The sequence below is a fragment of the Macaca thibetana genome, chromosome 1 (assembly GCF_024542745.1).
Source record: "Macaca thibetana thibetana isolate TM-01 chromosome 1, ASM2454274v1, whole genome shotgun sequence".
NCBI classification, from domain to species: domain Eukaryota; kingdom Metazoa; phylum Chordata; class Mammalia; order Primates; family Cercopithecidae; genus Macaca; species Macaca thibetana.
Genome location: NC_065578.1, coordinates 23,136,639 through 23,155,926, shown reverse-complemented (window position 1 = coordinate 23,155,926; position 19,288 = coordinate 23,136,639). Strand labels below are relative to the sequence as shown.

Here is a 19,288-nt window from a genome sequence, read left to right as displayed (position 1 = left end):
CTTTTCTCTTCTTTTTTTTTTTTTTTTTTGAGATAGGGTCTCACTCTGTTGCCCAGGCTGGAGTGCAGTGGTGTGATCACAGTTCACAGCAGCCTCAACTTCCTGGGCTCAAGCAATCCTCCCACCTCAGCCTCCTGAGTAGCTGGAGTCCCAGCTACTCGCCACCATGCCTGGCTAATTTTTAAATATTTTGTAGAGATGAGGTCTCACTATGTTGCCCAGACTGATCTCAAACTGCTGGGCTCAAGTGATTCTCCTGCCTCAGCCTCCCAAATTGCTGGGACTGCAGGTGTGAGCCACTGTGCCTTGTCACTCAGTGATTTTTAAGAGTGTAAAGTGGTCTGGAGACTAAGAAGTTTGGAGACCTCTGCCTTAAACCACACACAAGGCATCATGGGTTTGCAGATGAGGACAAAGGACTGGCAGCTCCCACGTTTTCCACTGCCCTGTTCCTGCAGAGGAGCACCCCTCACTGTGTAACTGTGGGAGGTGTGAGTCAGTCTCCCACAGAGGGGATTCTTTTTGTCCTTTTAAATAACATTTATTTTGCTTTTCCAAATAACAAAACAAAATCAGCACATACTCAGGGTGGCATATATACAAAAACACAAGGGGGTGAGAAAGAACCTCCAGTGATTCCACCCAAGGAATAACTACACTTCACATTTTGGTGTATTGTCTTAATAGTTAAGGAACTGAGTGATATGGTTAGGATCTGGTCCCAGATGGCGTGTGAATTGTAATTCCCAATGTTGGAGGTAGGGCCTGGTGGGAGGTGATCAATCATGGGGGTGATTTTCCATGAATGCTTTAGCACCACCCCACACAGCCCCGCCCGTGCTGTTCTCGCAATAGTGAGTTATCACAAGATCTGGTTGTTTAAAAGTGTGTGGCTCCTCCCCCCTTGCTCTCTTGTTCCTGCTCTGGCCATGTGACGTGTGTGCTCCCCCTCCAATTTCCGTCAGGATTGTAAGTTTCCTGAGGCCTTCCCAAAAGCTGAGCAGATGCCAGCATTATGCTTCCCAGACAGCCTGGGAAATGGTGAGCCAAGGAAACCTCTTCTCTTTAAAAATTACCCAGTCTCAGGTATTTCTTTATAGCAATGCAAGAACGGTCTCATACACTGAATCTCTATCAGACTGTGGCACCAACATGGTCACACTGGGCACTGTGAGATGGCTTTCTCCCCAGCTCAGCTGGGGAAGCATCTCAGATTTTCTGGGGTGACTTAAGCTGCTCTCTGCTGCACTGGATGGGGTGGGGGTGGGTACTGAGGACGACGTGGTGAGACTCCCTGAACTGCACAAAGCCAGCTGTGTCTGCAATTCACACCTGCCCCAAGGCCTCCTTGGCCACTGGGTGGTGCCTGAAAGCTCACCATTTGCATGGCATTTCTTTAACTTGAGGTTTTACTCCCTGGTAGGCCTCTAGGGGTATTCACAATCTCCCTGCTTGAAACGCTTCTGGGTTCTTCATTACCTGCAAGTTGAAGTCCTGATGCATTTGCATAAGTGAGTAGTAACAGTTCCCAATCACAGTGTATTTCCTGTGTACCCGGCCCTGTGCTGAGTGCTTTTCCTATTATAATGCGTGTCATCACATAAGGTGGGCATCACAACTTCACTTTTCAGATGAAGACAAGGCATAGGGAGGCTAAATGACTTGTCCAAGGCCACACAGCCAATGAGTGGCAGGTTGAACCCACTTCTGATGACACGGAAACTTGTGTTCCTAGATGCCACACTTTACACACACACATGTCCCTTACTGATCCCGTTTGCTCCTGCAGCTTCTCCCAGGAGCGTCAACAGTACGGGGCTTTGGACACAAATGGATTCTAGCCTTGACTTCATCTTTTTTTTGAGAGTCTCCTCTGTCTCCTGGGCTGGAGCGCAGTTGTGTGATCTCGGCTCACTGCAATCTCCACCTCCCAGGTTCAAGCCATTCTAGTGCCTCAGTCTCCTGAGTAACTGGGATTACAGGCGTGTGCCACCACACCTGGCTAATTTTTTTATATTTTTTAGTAGACATGGGGTTTTGCCATGTTGGCCAGGCTGGTCTTGATCTCCTGGCCCCAAGTGATCCTCCCACCTCTGCCTCCCAAAGTGCTGGGATTACAGGCATGAGCCACCACGCCTGGCTTGACTTCATCTTAAAAATAACTGGCTTTTCCAGCGATGACGACCTACCCACACAAGAACATGCCTCTCGCAAAGGATCTCCTTCATCCCTCCCCAGAAGAGGAGAAGAGGAAACACAAGAAGAAACGCCTGGTGCAGAGCCCCAATTCCTACTTCATGGATGTGAAATGCCCAGGATGCTATAAAATCACCACGGTCTTTAGCCATGCACAAATGGTAGTTTTGTGTGTTGGCTGCTCCACTGTCCTCTGCCAGCCTACAGGAGGAAAAGCAAGGCTTACAGAAGGATGTTCCTTTAGGAGGAAGCAGCACTAAAGGCACTCTGAATCAAGATGAGTGGGAAACCATCTCAATAAACACATTTTGGATAAAAATAAATAAATAAATAAATAATAACTGTAGGTCAGGTACAGTGGCTCACACCTGTAATCCTAGCACTTTGGGAGGCTGAGGCGGTGGATCACCTGATGTCAAGAGTTCGAGACCAGCCTGGACAACATGGCAATACCCCATCTCTACTAAAAATACAAAAATTAGCCAGGCATAGTGGCATGCCTGGGACCTGTAGTCCCGGCTACTCAGGAGGCTGAGGCAAGAGAATTACTTGAACCCAGGAGGTGGAGATTGCAGTGAGCCAGGATCATGCCACTGCACTCCAGCCTGGGTGACAGAGTAAGACTCCATCCCCCACAAAACAAAACAAAAACTGTGTAACCTGGAGGAAGTCACTCGGCCTCTCTGAGCCTCAGTTGCCTCATCTGCAAAGTGGAGTGATAATGATACCGACTTCATAGGGCCATTGAGAGGACTCAGTGATGCAGGCACGCTAGGGCCTTTGGGCTGAACCTGGACACTCGTAAATGTTCTGTAAGAGAAAAACAATCCTACAACCAACCACACTGAGATCCTTGTGGTTCCCCAAACACCCTGAGTTCCTTGAAACCACCCCGCATTGTAGGCAGTACTCCCTCCACCTGGAATGTTCGCTCCTTCACTTTCAACTCCTATTCATCTTGCTCCATCTCTTCTTCAAAGTCTTTCTTGCCTTCTTTCCCCATGGTAGTCCCAAACCTTCCTGGGCTTCAGAACCACAGGTTTCATGTGAAACCTATGTACAGCCACCCTACCAGCTGAATCAGAACATCCAGGGTGGGGCTTGGAGCCCATCCATATTGTGACATGCTTCCCTGCTGATGAGGACGCGGAGCCAGTGTATACCCTCTAGGCCTGCAGCACGCCTTCCTATGAGGATTTGTTTCCCAGGATGCTCAGCGTGGACTCCCACAGACGGTGGGGAGGACCTGGAGAGCAAGATGGGGTCTCCTTGTTTTTGAATCTCCCATGAACTCTTAACATTTCCTGAGCACTTACTTGCTGTATGCCAGGTACTGTTCTACTGCTATGCTCATATTATCTCATTTAACCCTCAAATTACCCTAGGAAACAGGCATTGCTATCAGGGTGGGTGCTGTGGATTCACTTATTCAAACTCCATTCCACCCTTGAGCACCTGGAGGGGCAGCCATGAGCACTGCCTTGCAAACTTCCTATTACAGGTAATGGAACCGCCCAGAGTCTCAGCGGCTGTGCTTTGAAATCTATCCCCATGGGATGTTCCTATCCATGACTGAGTAGAGCAGGGATACTTAACTAACCAGACCCATTCCTTGGGGATGTGGGACTTGCTTCGCGACCAACTGTGGTTCAAGGACTCCCAGATGGCTTTGCAGAAACTTTCCAAGTTTGCACAGCCTACAATGCTTCTTCTACCCAACCCTCTCGCCTCTTTTCTTCACTTACAGTCAAACTTGCTTTGCAATCTGAGGGCTCTCCAAGCCTTGCCTGACTCGCTCCCTATTTTCTTCCCAGGCATTTCCCCTAGTAAAATCCTTGCATGTTTAATTCTTGTCCTCTGCTTCTCACAGGACCCAGACTAGGCCACTTTTGTTGTTGTTGTTGTTGTTGTTGTTGAGATTCAGTCTCGCTCTGTCGCCCAGGCTGGAGTGCAGTGGCGCGATGTCGACTCACTGCAAGCTCCGCCTCCTGGGTTCATGCCATTCTCCTGCCTCAGCCTCCCGAGTAGTTGGGACTATAGGCGCCCGCCACCATGCCCGGCTAATTTTTTGTATTTTTAGTAGAGACAGGGTTTCACTGTATTAGCCAGGATTGTCTCGATCTCCTGACCTTGTGATCCGCCACCTCAGCCTCCCAAAGTGCTGGGATTACAGGCGTGAGCCACCGCGCCCGGCCTAGGTCACCTTTTATTGACAAGATTAGAAAACTAAAAACTGCTTTTCCTAAATTCCCTTGTACCTAGGATTTTGGATATGAATTAGGTTCTGCCAATTAGATGCTCTAGTGTGATTTTTGTGGGTGGAAAAGAGGAAAAGCCTCTTTCCCCTCTCTTTTTAGTTATTTCTTCTGACATGCAAAGTTTGGGAAATACGAGATTTTTCTCCAGTAGTCTCCAGTGGCCCTTATGCATGGGTGCCAAGAGGCAGCTGCACGCCAGGTGCGGTGGCTCACGCCTGTAATCCCAGCACTTTGAGAGGCTGAGGCGGGCAGATAGCTTGAGCCCAGGAGTTTGAGACCAACCTGAGCAACATGGTGAGACCTTGTCTCTACAAAAACAAATAAACAAACCAATAAATAACAGTTGCAGTGGTGGCCTCTAAATCTGCCTTCCCACCTCCTGACTGGCAGTTAGGGTGCTTGTCTTGAGCAGGACCCAGAGGTAACAGCTCCCCAGAAGGTCAATTCTAAATGCGGTTTCTGGAGGCCCTAGAACTTGCTCCCTCAGCCCTTCAAATCATTTTGTAAGCCCCTCATTCCATGTGTTAAATCTTGCTTACCACACCCTGAATGACTTCTGTGTCCTGCACTGATACCACCATGATTCTTCTCTCTTTACAGGTGAGAAAACTGAACCTCGGGTGGTTGAGAAACTTCCCGAGTTGAGAAACTTCCCGTGATTGGTGATTGAGTGGGAACTGGCCATAGAACCTGACTGTCAGGCTTTGGAGCCATGTCCCCAGCCACTCCACCACTCTCTGAAGCACCCGGCACAGGGCTCAGCATCTCTTACACTCTGGAAACTTCTGCAGTAATTAGATGGGAGGAAAACATATTTCCCACTTTACAAACATATTTTACCTTGGTTTTTGTTTTGTTTTGTTTTGTTTTTGGTTTTTTTCAAGATGGAGTCTCATCTGTCGCCTACGCTAGAGTGCAGTGGTGCAATCTCAGCTCACTGCAACCTCTGCCCCCTGGGTTCAAGCGATTCTCCTGCCTCAGCCCCCCGAGTAACTGGGATTACAAGTGCCCACCACCACATCCAGCCAATTTTTGTATTTCTAATAGAGACGGGGTTTTGCCATGTTGGCCAGGCAGGCCTCGAACACCTGGCCTCAAGTGTCTGCCTGCCTCGGCCTCCCAAAGTGCTGGGATAACAGGGATGAGCCACTGCGCCCGGCCTCTACCTTGTATTTTTAATAAAATCATTTTTCACCCTTCACCTCATGTCATAAGACTTCAGGTGGTTTTCACTTATGCAAAACAACCTTCCAAAATACAAATCAAATCAAATGTTGTGCTGTGCTTAAGAATTACTTTAAGATATAGGGCAAAAATGCAAAACTCAGAAAAAATATATATGTTTTTAAAACTAAGATGTTTGGTTGTTTTCTTATTCTCAAGGCAATATACATTCATCCCTCAGTATCTGTGGGGGATTGGTTGCAGGAAACCCTGAAGATAGCAAAATCCATAGATGCTCAGGTTCCTCATTTGCATATAACCTATGCACCTCCTCCCATATTCAGGCAAACCTCATCTTACTGCAATTTGAAGATACCATGTTTTTCACCAATGGAAGGTTTGTGGTAACTCCGTGTCAAGCAAGTCTCCTGGCATCATTTTCCCAACAGCATGATCCTACTTCATGTCTCTGTATCACATTTTGGTAATTCTTGCAATATTTCAAGCTTTCTAATGATCATATCTGTTACAGTGATCTGTGATCGGTGATGTTACTATTGTAATTGCTTTGGGATGCCACGAACCGTGCCCATACAATATGGCAAACTTAATCCGTGAGTGTTGTGTGGGTTCTGATTGCTCCACAGACTGGCTGTTCCCCACCTCTCTCCCTCTCCCCAGGCCTCCCTATTCCCCGAGACACAACAGTATTGAAATTAGGCCAATCAATAATTCTACAACGGCCTCTAAGTGTTCAAGTGAAAGGAAGAGTTGGATGTCACTCCCTCTAAACCGAACACTAGAAATCATTCAGCTTAGTGAGGAAGGCATGTGTTGAAAGCCGCGATAAGCCAAAAGCTAGGAGTCTTGCACCAGTGAGCCAACTTGTGAACCCAAAGGAAAAGTTCTTGAAGGAAATTAAAAGTGCTAATCCAGTGAACACACAAATGATAAGAAGGTGAAACAGCCTTATTGCTGACATGGAGAAAGTCTGAGTGATCTGGATAGAAGATCCAACCAGCCACAACATTCCCTAAAGCCAAAGTCTAATCCAGAGCAAGACTCTAACGTGCTTCAATTCTATGAAGGCTGAGAGAGGCGAGGAAGCTACAGAAGAAAAGTCTGACGCTGGCACAGGTTGGTTCAAGAGGTTTAAGGAAAGAAGCCATCTCCGTAACATAAGGCGGCCGGGCGCAGTGGCTCAAGCCTGTAATCCCAGCACTTTGGGAGGCCGAGACGGGCGGATCACGAAGTCAAGAGATCGAGACCATCCTGGCTAACCCGGTGAAACCCCATCTCTACTAAAAAACACACACACAAAAAAACAAAAAACCTAGCCGGGCGAGGTGGCGGGCGCCTGTAGTCCCAGCTACCTGGGAGGCTGAGGCAGGAGAATGGGGTAAACCCGGGAGGCGGAGCTTGCAGTGAGCTGAGATCCGGCCACTGCACTCCAGCCCGGGCGGCAGAGCGAGACTCTGTCTCAAAAAAAAAAAAAAAAAAAAAAAAAAAAATACAAGTGCAAGGCAAAGTAGCAAGTGCTGATGTAGAAGCTGCAGCAAGTTCTCCAGCAGACCTAGCTAAGGTCATTCATGAAGGCGGCTACACTCAACAACAGACTTTCAATGTAGATGGAACAGTCTTCTGTTAGAAGAAGATGCCGTCTAAGATTTTCATGGCTAGAGAGAAGTCAATGCCTTGCCTGGCTTCCAAGCTTAAAAGAACAGGCTGACTTTCTTATTAGGGACGAATGCATCTGGTGACTTAGGTTGAAGCCGGTGCTCACCCACCATTCCAAAATTCATGGGGCTTTTTAGAATTATGCTACATCTCTTCTGCCTGTATTCTGTCAGTGGAACAACAAAGCCTGGATGACAGCACATCTGTTTACAGTAAGGTTGACAAAATATTTCAAGCCCATTGCTAAGGCCTATTGCTCAGGAAAAAAAAAAAAAAAAAGATTCTCCTTTCAAAGTATGACTGCTTATTGACAATGCACCTGGTCACCCAAGAGCTCTGATGGAGAGATACCAGATTAATGTGGTTTATATGCCTGCTAACGCAACATCCATTCTATAGTTCATTGGTCAAGGAGTAATTTTGACTTTCTTTCTTTTTTTTTTCAGACGGAGTCTTGCTCTGTCACTCAGGATGGAGTGCAGTGACGTGATCTAGGCTCACTGCAATCTCTGCCACCCTGGTTCAAGCGATTCTCCTGTCTAGCCTCCCATGTAGCTGGGATTACAAGCGCCCACTATCATGCCCAGCTAATTTTTTAATTTTTGGTAGAGGTGGGGTTTCAGCATCTTGGCCAGGCTGGTCTTGAACTCCTAACCTCGTGATCCACCTCTCTCAGCCTCCCAGAGTGCTGGGATTACAGGTGTGAGCCACTGTGCCTGGCCTTAATTTTGACTTCCAAGTCTTGTTATTAAGAAATATATTTTGTAAGGCTATAGTTGTCATACATAGTGATTCCTCTCATGGACCTGGGCAAAGTAAATTGAAAACCTACTGGAAAGGAGTCACCATTCTATTAGATACTGTTAAGAGCATTTGTGATTCATAGGAGGAGGTCAAAATACCAACATTAACAGGTGTTTTGAAGAAATTGATTCCAATCCTTAGGATAACCTTGAGGGGTTCAAGACTTCAGTAAGGGAAGTCACTGCCCATGTGGTAGAAACAGGAAGAGAACTCGAATTAGAAGCGGAGTTTGAAGATGTGACTGAGTTGCCACCATCTCATAATGAAACTTGAATCGATGAGAGGTTGCTTCTTAAAAATGGGCACAGAAAGTGGTTTCTTGAGATGGAATCTATTCCTGGTGTGAATACTGTGAACATGGTTGGCATGACAGCAAAGGATTTAGAATATTCCATAAACTTAGTTGATAAAGCAGCTGCAGGGTTTAAGAAGATCGACTCCAACTTTGAAAGAAGTTCTACCATGGATAAAATGGTAAGCAGCACCGCATGCTACAGAGAAATATTTTATGAAAGGAAGAGTCCATTAATGTAACAAACTACATTGTCTTATTTTAAGAAATTGCCACAATCACCCCAGCCTTCAGCAACCACCACCCTTAGTCAGCAGCCGTCAACATCAACGCAGGACCCTCCACCAGCAAAAAGACTCACTAAAAACTCAGCTGATTGTTAACATTTTTTAGCCATAAAGTATTATTTAATTGAGATGGGTACATTGTTTTTAGGCATAATGCTATTACACACTTAATAGACTACAGTATAGTGTACACATCACTAGGAGGCCAAAAATTTGTGTGACTCAAGTGTACTGCAATATTCACTTCATTGCAGTGTCTCCAAGGTATGCCTGTACTTTAAATCATCTCTAGATTACTTATAATACCTAATGCAATATGAATGTCGTGTAATTAGTTGCCATCGTGTATTGTTTAGGGAATAACCACAAGGAAAAAAGCCTGTACATGTTCAGTACAGATGCAACCACTCATCTTTGTTTCTGAATATTTTTGGCGCATAGTTGGGTGAACCCAAAGATGCGGTACCCATGGATACGGAAGACTGACTCTATGTTTGTTAACAGGCAAGCATACAAACAATGAAAAAGTACAGACAAGTTATGCAAAATTCTATTTCCCCGGGAAAAACCACTGGTAATAGCGTATGGTGGCCGGGCATGTGGCTCATGCCTGTAATCCCAGCATTTTGGGAGGCCGAGGCAGGTGGACACTTGAGGCCAGGCATTTGAGACCTGCCTGGCCAACTTGGCAAAGCCCCATCTCTATTAAAAATACAAAAATTAGCCAGGCATGATGGCGCACACCTGTAATCCCAGCTACTCAGGAGGCTAAGGTATGAGAATCGTTTGAACCGGGAGGCAGAGGTTGCAGTGATTCGAGATGGTGCCACTGCACTCCAGCCTGGGCGACAGAGTGAGACCCTGTCTTAAAAAAAAAAAAACAAAACCTTCCCAATAGGCTGTTGCATGTGTGTGAAGCCATCCTTCTAGATAATGGTGAAATTGTTTCGGGTGCTTCCCCAATCCCTCTAGGTCAAGATCTGAACCAGCTGCTCACCGTGGGGAGGGTGGTTTCTGTGATGAATCTTCTGGCCAAAGTCCTCTGCCTCCACAGTTGTTAATGGAGTGGGGACAGCTCCAAGTCCTGTCCTTCGAGATTCCACCTCTTTTGGAGACCTCTCACTGAACCCTGCTGTCCTGGGGAGGGGAGCACAGAGCTCCCTTTGGTGGTCTGCTTAAAGCACAGCCTCGGAGCTCTTGCCTTCATTCCCCATAGCACAGCTGAGCTCTTTTAAACAAGAGGTTGGTGGGAACAGGGGCTCACACCTGTAATCCCAACCCTTTAGGAGGCTAACGTGGAAGGATCGCTTGAGCCCAGGAGTTTAAGACCGGCCTGGGCAACATAGTGAGACTCTGTCTCTACCAAAAATACAAAAAATATAGCCGGTGTGGTGGTGCGCATCTGTAGTCTTGGCTACTGGGAGGCTGAGGTGGGAGGATCGCTCAAGTGCAAGAGATCGAGGTTGCAGTGAGCTATAATCACACCACTGCACTCCAGCCTGAGTGACAAAGTTGTCTCAAAAAAAAAAATAAAATAAAGAAGAAGTCACTAAGTCCCTGGGTGGGGGAAGGGAGATAGGAGGGAAATAAACACAGACGGCAGCACGAGACGAAGTTACCTGTGTCACCTGCCACAGCACTCAGCCTCAGATTCAGCAGCCTCAGCAAGCGCTCAGCTCCCTGTCTACCTCCATATGCAGGAGGCCCCTCTCCATCCCCCAGAGCATCCCCCACCAAAACATCCAAGCTCCTCCAGGCCCAGATAAGAGTGAGTGAGGCCCAGAAGGATGCGGAGGCCCCTTCCTCTGCCGAAGCCCTGCCTTCCTGACCCAGGACCTGCCAGAGGATCAACGCCCTCTAACCCCAAGGCAGGGATGGAAACAGCTTGCCACACTCCTCATCTCGCACCCAGGCCAGATGGCCCTGCTCGTCGCTGAGCCCACTTATGGCCTGGGAATCCTCAACACGGGCCCCGCTGAATTCACTGGGGTCCTTGGGTTCCATTAACCCTAACTATCATCCCTGACTTATGGCCTCAGTAGGACAGCCAGCTCAGATGGTAGCCCCATAAACCCAGATAGAAGAGGTATTATTTCTCCCCAAAATTCACCCTTTAAAGACACCAGTTGCCTAACAAAAATGGGATACCAAGGCCCCAGATATGGTCCGTCATTGCTGCTTCCACAATGTGGGAAGGAAACCTCTATGGAAATGCAGGAGAGGAGACAGTCAGGGAGACCAAGGATACAGTTCAGGGGAATTTGTCCCCAAGTGTAAAGGTCATCCCCAGTGAGCCTAGGTCAGCCACTGATGGCTTCAGAACAGCCACTTATGACTTCTATTCTGAGATATGATCCCATTGGAGCCTCCTGGCAATCTCTGTGGAGTAACTTATGCACAACCTCTAGGGCTTCAGAGCTTGTGCTCTGTCTGGCACCTGTGGACCTGGGTGTAAATCCCAGCCCAGCCACTTGCAAGCTGTGTGATCTTGGACAACTCTCACCCTCTCTGAGCCTCAGTTCCCAAAGTTCTAATATTTTCTCAGCTGGGGCCAATTCTGTGCGAGGGGCATCTGGCAATTTTTGTTGTCATGACTGGGAGGTGGGGGATGCTACTGGCATCTGGTGGGCAGAGGTCAGGGATGCTGCTGAATTTCCTACAACGCACAGGACAGCCCCGCAAACAAGTCAACAGTGCCAAGGATGAGAAGCCATGCTCTCTATTAAGAGGATAACAGTATCCATCTCATAGGTTGATTGTAAAATTAAATGAGGACATGTACATAAAACACCTGGAATATATGAAGTCCTCAATAAATGAGAAATATTGCCGTAGAAGAACCCCCACCGGAACATTGACAGTGGGGCCCACAAACTCCAATCTTTTCAAATGCAATCTTGCATTAGCTTATGTATAGCCACCTGCTGGTCTTGACTTCTGGGGACCTGGATCCAATTGCCAATGGCAGTTGACCTGGATTTACATTATCATGGGGTTTTCCTGAATTTTTGTTATTCCTATTTTATGGATATGAAGCCCAACTTCCTGCTGGAATTGTGTTTGTTTGTTTGTTTGTTTGTTTTGTCTTTTTGGTTGTTTTTGTTGTTGTTGTTTTGAGACAATGTCATGCTCTGTCACCCAGACTGGAGTACAGTGGTGCAATCATGGCTTACTGCATACTTGACCTCCTGAGTTCAAGCTGTCCTCTCACCTCAGCCTCCCAAGTAGCTGGGACTACAGGCAATGCCACCACACCTGGTTAATTTTTGTATATTGTGTGGAGATAGGGTTTTGCCATGTTGCTCAGGCTGGTCTTGAACTCCAGGGCTCAAGCAGTCCTCCCACCTCAGCCTCTCAAAGTGCTGAGATTACAGGCGTGAGCACTGTGCCCAACCTGGAATTGTTTCTGTACAAGTACTTCTCTATCTTCCAGGATGTCTTCCTCTCCAACTTGCTTCTTCTAGTCTAAGGTGGGCTTGAAAACCTTAATGAAAGTTGTTTGTAAGCCAAGAGTAACTAAGTTACAAATGAGAGTCAGAGGGTATTTCTAGGAAAGAAGTCATAAGTATTGGCGCATGAACTTTATACTCTTGTGTGTGTTCAGAGGTCTTTTCTGCTTGTTTCCTGGTTCACAGATGAGGCTTCCTGATACTGGGTCTGAAGACTTGAGGTGTTATCATCACCTGAATAAATTCTATCTACTTTGGAATGCAGTGTATGATTTTTGTGTGTGTGTACCTGAAAACTTCCTTAAGTTGGACTTAGAAGAATTTTTTCAGCAAATATATATTAAGTGACTACTCTGTTCCAGGCATAGTGAGTGCAGAAAGCCAGCCAAACCAGTATGGGATCCAGACCCGCATATACAGCTCAGCACGGTCAACAGTTATCCTCGTTCATTCATTCATTCACTCATTCGTTCATTCATTCATAAGAAAAGTTTAGTAAGCACCAGTGTGTGCTAAGCACTGTTCAAAGAACTTCACTTAATTAAATCCTCTATCTTAAAAATTACCGAGCAAAGTAGGTCTAATTAGCCCCCCTTGAATTAGACGAAAAGACTGAGGGTAGGAACGGAGAAATCGCTTATTCAAGATCACACCTCCAAGAAGGGGTAGAGCCGGGCCTAAGCTGTCAACCCTGCTCCTTCCTCTTCCCACTCCCTGCCACCCCCACCCCCACCACAAGGCTTCCGACTCCCCCAAGAAAGGTTTTCATAATTGCTCTCCAAGAACCTTGCACAGAGCACTTAGCTTTGCCTGGCTCCGAGAGCTGTGAAACGGGTATTTCGTTAAGCTCTTTATAAACTTCTCTGGTTCCACCCTTGAGAGATACCTAAGCGCCAGCCTCCCATGACAGAGGGGAAACCCAGCAGTTCGGGGGCGCTGGTGACGCTGGCCTAGTGCCAGCTGTCCCAGTTCCTGAGTAGAGCCAGACCTGGTCACAAGGACTGAGGGCTGGTGAAGACGGAAGACATGGGGAGGGATCTGTGATCAATCAGGACAGAGTGGGTCTGTGAACCTGCTATGGAGAACAGTTTTGCCTCTGAGGAACACCTGTGTTCTTACCTGGTTTTGTGGGAAAAGTGTGGACTTTGGGGCCACAGACCCTACTCTGCCTGCCTTTAGCTGGGGGACCTTCTAGCTGGGATGTGCTACATAATCTCTCTGTTCCTCAGTCTCTTCACTTATAAAATGAAGATGATAAGTCCGACCCATGAAGATTAAATAAAATCGGCCAGGTACATTGGCTCACGCTTGCAATCCCAGCACTTTGGGAGGCCAAGGTGGGTGGATCACTTGAGGTCAGGAGTTTGAGACCAGCCTGGCCAACATGGTGAAACCCCGTCTCTACTAAAAATACAAAAATTAGCCGGGTGTGGTAGTGTGCACCTATAATCCCAGATACGTGGGAGGCGGAGGCACAAGAATCACTTGAACCCAGGAGGCGGAGGTTGCAGTGAGCTGAGATTGTGCCACTGCACTCAGCCTGGATGATAGAGCAAGACTCTGTCTTTAAAAAAAAAAAATTAAATGAAATTAAATTATGCCCTACTGTAGTCGACATACAATTTGCCAGGAATATGAAATGTGCAGCACAGCTAACTCCCCATCTCCCCTCCTGTGCTCATGGCAGACATCACTAACAGATCACAGAACCCTTCTTCACCAAAACAAACCCATCTCAGCTTCAGATGCCTGCTCAAGGGAGCGTCCCAGGCAGCCACTTCCCATAGATCAGAGTTGACATGTGTCCCAATAACCTATTACAAAGTTGTTGATTTAAGACAGCATTTTATTGTATCTTGTGATTTTGTGGGTTAGGAATTCAAGCAATTCTTCGGTTTTATGTAGCGTTGACTGAGGTTACTTGGAAATACTCAACTGAGCTCATCTGAAGGGTCCACCAGCTTTTCTCACACCCCTGACAGCTCGGTGGGGGCTGCTGTGAGGCTGGGCTCACCTGAGCCCCTCTTCATCTGCAGCAAGGTGGTCAGCCTTCTCACCTGGCCACTCGAGGCTCCAAATGACAGGAAATGAAGCTGCAGTCTCTCAGGGTCTGAGCCAGGACCTGGCCCAGCATCACTTCTGCTGTTTCCTGTTGGTCAAAGCAGTTACAGGCCCCTTAGGTCCATGGGAGGCATGTCGGAGAATTTGCAGCCATCTTTAATCCCTGCGGCTTGAGAGATGAAGTGTGTTGGCCCCAAAACAAACAGCAAATGCTGGGGCTCTTTGTACTTCCTCCTGGGTACCCACTGCCCCCGTCTGTATTTACTCCGAACCTTCTCTATGGGAGTGAACAAGTGCCATGCTCAGTGGGGATACAGGAATCAGCAGGACCTGGCCCTGCCCTCCAGGAGCTGACTGTGGGTCTGAGAACATGGGCCACATTCTGTAAGGAACTGAAAACAGGGCCACAGGGCTTAGCCTAGGGAGAGAGAGACAGAGGCTTCGGTGGCTTCCATCTGGGGAGAGGGTGGGGGCAGATGGCATCTGAGCTGCATTTCCAAGATGGTCAACACTTTACAGCTGGAGTCTTGCATTCCACAGAGCACTTATGAGGTGCCTACTGTGTGCCAGGTGCAGTTCTTGGCTCCGAGGAAGCAGCAGCAGACGGGACAGGGTCCCCTGCATGAGAAGCTGACCATTCTGATTGGAGAAGACTATGAAGAGGCAAGCAAGTGAGTAAACAGAGAGCATAGTTTCCGATCACGATAAAAGCTGCAAAGAAAATAAAGTGAGATAAAGGAACAGAGCAACTTGCTGGGGGAGAAGGTTGTAGGTGGGGAGTCTGGGGAGGTCCCTGAGGAGGTGGTGCAGGAGCAGGGACATGACAGGCGTGAAGACCCTGGTCAGGTGGCACTGAGACCCTGTGTGCCAGGCAGGCAACCCCAAATGCCCAGGCCATGGGGGCAGTGGTTGCAATTTTTTTTTTTTTTTGACATAGGATCCCACTCTGTCACCCATGTGGGAGTGCTGTGGCACAATCATGGCTGCCTGCAGACTTGACCTCCCAGGCTCAAGTGATCCTCCTGCCTCATCTTTTTTGTTTTTTTTTTAAGAGATGGGGTCTCACTATGTTGCCTAGGCTGGTCTTGAACTCCTGGGCTCAAGCGATCCTCCCGCCTTAGCCTCCCAAAGTGCTGGGATTACAGGCAATTCTGTCTCAGGAGCAAGGCCAGTGAGGATGACGCCCATGGGCCGGCAGAGGAAAGGTAGGCAGGGCTGGGTCAGGTAAAGACCACCATAAGGCCTGCACACTGGACTCGAGTCACATCGGAAGAAGACCCTCTGGTTGCCTGTGGAGAGTGGATTGGAGGGGTGGGGTGGAATCAGGCTCACGCGGAGCTGCTACACTGTCTGTGGGAGAGAGAGATTTGGGGTGAACAGCTGGATTTGGATGGTTTTGGAGAAAGTGCCAAAGCATTTGCTGTCGACAGATGTGGGGTATAGAAATCAAGGAAGATAACCGGGCGTGGTGGCTCATGCCTGTAATCCCAACACTTTGGGAGGCCAAGGCAGGCAGGTCACTTGAGTTCAGGAGTTCAAGACCAGCCTGGGCAACATGGCAAGACCCCATCTCTACAAAAAATACAAAAATTAGCCAGGCATAGTGGCGCACACCTGTGGTCCCAGTTACTCAGGGGGCTGAAGTGAGAGGATCACCTGAACCCCAGGAAGTCGAGGCTGCAGTGAGTTGCGATCGCGCCACTGCACTCCAGCCGGGGCAACAGAGTGAGACCCTGTCTCAAAAAAAAAAGAAAGAAAGAAAGAAAGAAATCAAGGAAGACTCCAGGGTGTGGGGCCTAGCTGAGCCGGGTTGCGGAGTGGGTGCCATTTCCTGCAATGAGGAAAACTGGGGAGGAAGAATTTAGCCCAAGTCAGACTGCATTGCTGTCATTTGAATTTTAGCTTCAATTTTTCAAGCACCTATTAAAAGTGAGATACGGTGCTTTGCGGCAATGATCACTCGTCAATGTCATCTGTGAGACAGGCTTTTTTAGGCCCACTTTGCGACTGAGGAAGCCAAGGCTCACACAGCTCCCGCACAAGCCCCACAGCCAGCAGGAGCAGGGCCAGGTGCGACCCCGGGTGCCCCAGTCCCTTTGCAATATACTATACATCAGTGAGTGGTTCTCAACCAGGGGCCCCTGCAACCGCCATCCTCTGGGGACATTTGGCAATGTCTGGAGACATGTTTGTTTGTCAACCCGGAGAGATGCAGCTGGCTTTTAGTGGGTAGAAGCCAGAGACGTGCTAAACCTCTTACAATGAGCAGAAGGGTTCCCACAATCAAGTACGATCCCGCCCTAGGCTGGGCGCAGATGCCTACTGTGTGCCAGGCACAGTTTTTGGCTCTGAGGGGGCAGCAGTAGACAGGACAGAGTCCCCTGCATGAGAAGCTGACCATTCTGGTTGGGGAAGACTATGAAGAGGCAAGGAAGTGAGTAAACAGAGAGCATAGTTTCTGATCACGATAAAGGCTGCAAAGAAAATAAAGTGGGATAAAGGAACAGAGCAACTTGCTGGGGGAGAAGGTCCTAGGTGGGGAGTCAGTCCCCTGACGAGGTGGTGCCTGTAATCCCAGCACTTTGGGAGGCCCAGGTGGGCAGATCACCTGAGGTCAGGAGTTCGAGGCTAGCGTGGCCAACATGGTGAAACCCCATCTCTACTAAAAATACAAAAATTAGCTGGGCCTGGTGGCGGGTGCCTGTAATCCCACTACTCCAGAAGCTGAGGCAGGAGAATCACTTGAACCCGGGAGGCAGAGGTTGCAGTGAGCTGAGATGGCGCCCCTGCACTCCAGCCTGGGTGACTGAGCAAGACTCCATCTCACAAAAAAAAGGAATGATCTCTCCCCAAATGTCAGGAGCACACTGAGATTGAGAAGCTTTGACACAAAGCTTCCAAGAGAGGCAAAGAACTGCATGGTAGGGTGGGGGAATGGGACGGAATTTTGATGGCAAGGTTTGAATGAGCAAAGGCACCAAAGCCAGAAAGCCCAAGTGAGCGGGAAGGAGAAATCCAGGTTGGCCATGGGGGCACGTGTGCCTGTTGGGAATGCGCACAAGGGGCGCGTGGGGACCAGACCCCATATGGGCTGCAGGCCGGGCTGGGGAGCCTGGACTCCCCTCAGCAGGCAGCAGAAGTCCTGAGGGTCTAAGCAGAGGAGGAGGGCCTGGAGGGAGGGCATGCTTGCCCTTCCCATACCTGCTCTCAGAAAAACAGCTAACAAACTCCTTTACACTAGGGACAAATGGCAGAAGACTGGATGGGTGACCCTTTCCTGGGCTCTCTGTATTTTAACCAGGGCAAAGTCTTAAGCCAAAGAAGTGAAGCAATAATGGTGGGATTTCAGGCACCATCATGATGAATGTGGGCAAAGCCTGACAGTCCCTCTCAGGCTGGGCTGAGGTCGGAGGCCTGAACTGGGTTTAGGGAGCCCAGGTAAGCAAGCACCGCTGTTTTTCCATCAGTCAACATCCACTGTGCACTCAGGCCTCTGTTCCAGGCACAGACCCTGTAGGCCCCACAATCCTGGGAGGGGGGTTCTGCTAGAGAGGACCTCCCCAAGGCACTCAGGGATTGAGTGGTATGGGGTGGAGCTGATCCTAGAACTCAGGCAGCACCCCTCTGGGCCTGTGTTCTTTATCTTGTCCAAGCCCAGGGCAACCATAAGAAGTGCTATAATTTATGGAGTCCTCCCTACTTGTCAGGTATTTTAAGCTTTGCATATAGCAGCTCATCCATTCCTCAGGCAAGCCTATCAGGTAGAACCACTATCATCCTCATTTTACAGGGTGGGAAACTGAGGCACGGAGAGGGAAGTAACTTGCCTAAGGTCACATGGCTTGTAGGTGCAGGAGGCAGCCAAGCCAGGGCTCAGAGCTAGGCAGTCCCACTCGAGAGCCACCCTCTTTGCCCTCCTGAGGAGCTGGAAGCCCTGGGCTTTGTGGGAGGAAAGAGGAGGACCTGCCATTCCGGGGCTTCCCAGCATAGCCGCTCTGCTCTCACGCTGGCAGATTAGTGCCCTGGAGATCTTAGACACCAGCGATGGGGTGGGCACTGGGGAGGGACCAAGGAAGAAAATACAGGACACATTCTTGGCTTGAGGCCAGTGCTGAAAGTTAAAGAAAAGACCAAGAAAATTCTCCTTTGGGGGCCTGGCGCTGTTTTGCAAGGTGTTGCTTTTCTCCTCGACTGTGTTTACTTTGCCAAACTGGAACGCCTTTCTGAAATCTAGCAGCCCAGGAGGCTCGGGGCTGTTTGCCAAGGGACCAGAGCCAGGGCAGGAGGGGAAAGCAGAAGGCAGGGCCCTGCATCTCCGCAGGGGCCCACCTGGCCGCCTGCTCCCGGCAGATCTGCCTGGAGGGTTGCAGGAGTGAGAGAGAGGGACAGAGCATCTGGCGGGGAGTCAGGAGGCGGGTGGCCTTCCTGTCCTGTTTCTACATCGATGCCTCTCAAGTGCTTACCTCTCCGGACCTCTGCCCCAGCCGAGACTTACAGACCCACCTGTCCATTCTCCTGGGCCGCCTGGGTGTCTCATTAACCTCTCAAACTTCACAAGTCCCCAGTCAAAATCTGAGCCCCACCCCCTCATACCTGCTCACCACGCGCGCCTCAGCCGTCCCGTCCCTCCAAGTGCTCAGACCAAAACCCCAGCAGGCACCCTGGATTCATCTCCTTTCCCTCACGCCCCACATCCTGTCCATCAGCAATTCTCCTGGGTCCACTGTTTATCTGTTTATTTTGAGACAGAGTTTCGCTCTTGTTGCCCAGACTGGAGTGCAATGGCACAATCTTGGCTCGCTGCAACCTCTGCCTCCCAGGTTCAAGCAATTCTCCTGCCTCAGCCTCCCAAGTAGCTGGGATTACAGGCATGTGCCACCACACCTGGCTAATTTTGTATTTTTAGTAGAGATGGGGTTTCACATGTTGGTCAGGCTTGTGTCGAACTCCTGACCTTAAGTGATCCATTAGCCTTGGCCTCCCAAAGTTTCAGGATTACAGGTGTGAGCCACCGAGGCTGGCCGGGTCCACTGTAAAAATATGTCCCACATCGAACTCATCACTTCTACCACCTCCACCAGCCTGGTCCGTGCTACCAAC

General features: G+C 49.0%; 1 protein-coding gene across 1 annotated transcript; it reads left to right on the top strand.

Annotated features, from left to right (window-relative positions):
• Positions 1 to 2,166: 2,166 nt before the first annotated feature.
• LOC126956600 (40S ribosomal protein S27-like) lies at positions 2,167 to 2,515 on the top strand. Its single transcript, XM_050793673.1, has one exon. It carries the CDS (start codon positions 2,178 to 2,180, stop codon positions 2,454 to 2,456), a length of 279 nt encoding a protein of 92 aa, XP_050649630.1. The 5' UTR covers positions 2,167 to 2,177; the 3' UTR covers positions 2,457 to 2,515.
• The last annotated feature ends 16,773 nt before the right edge of the window (positions 2,516 to 19,288 follow it).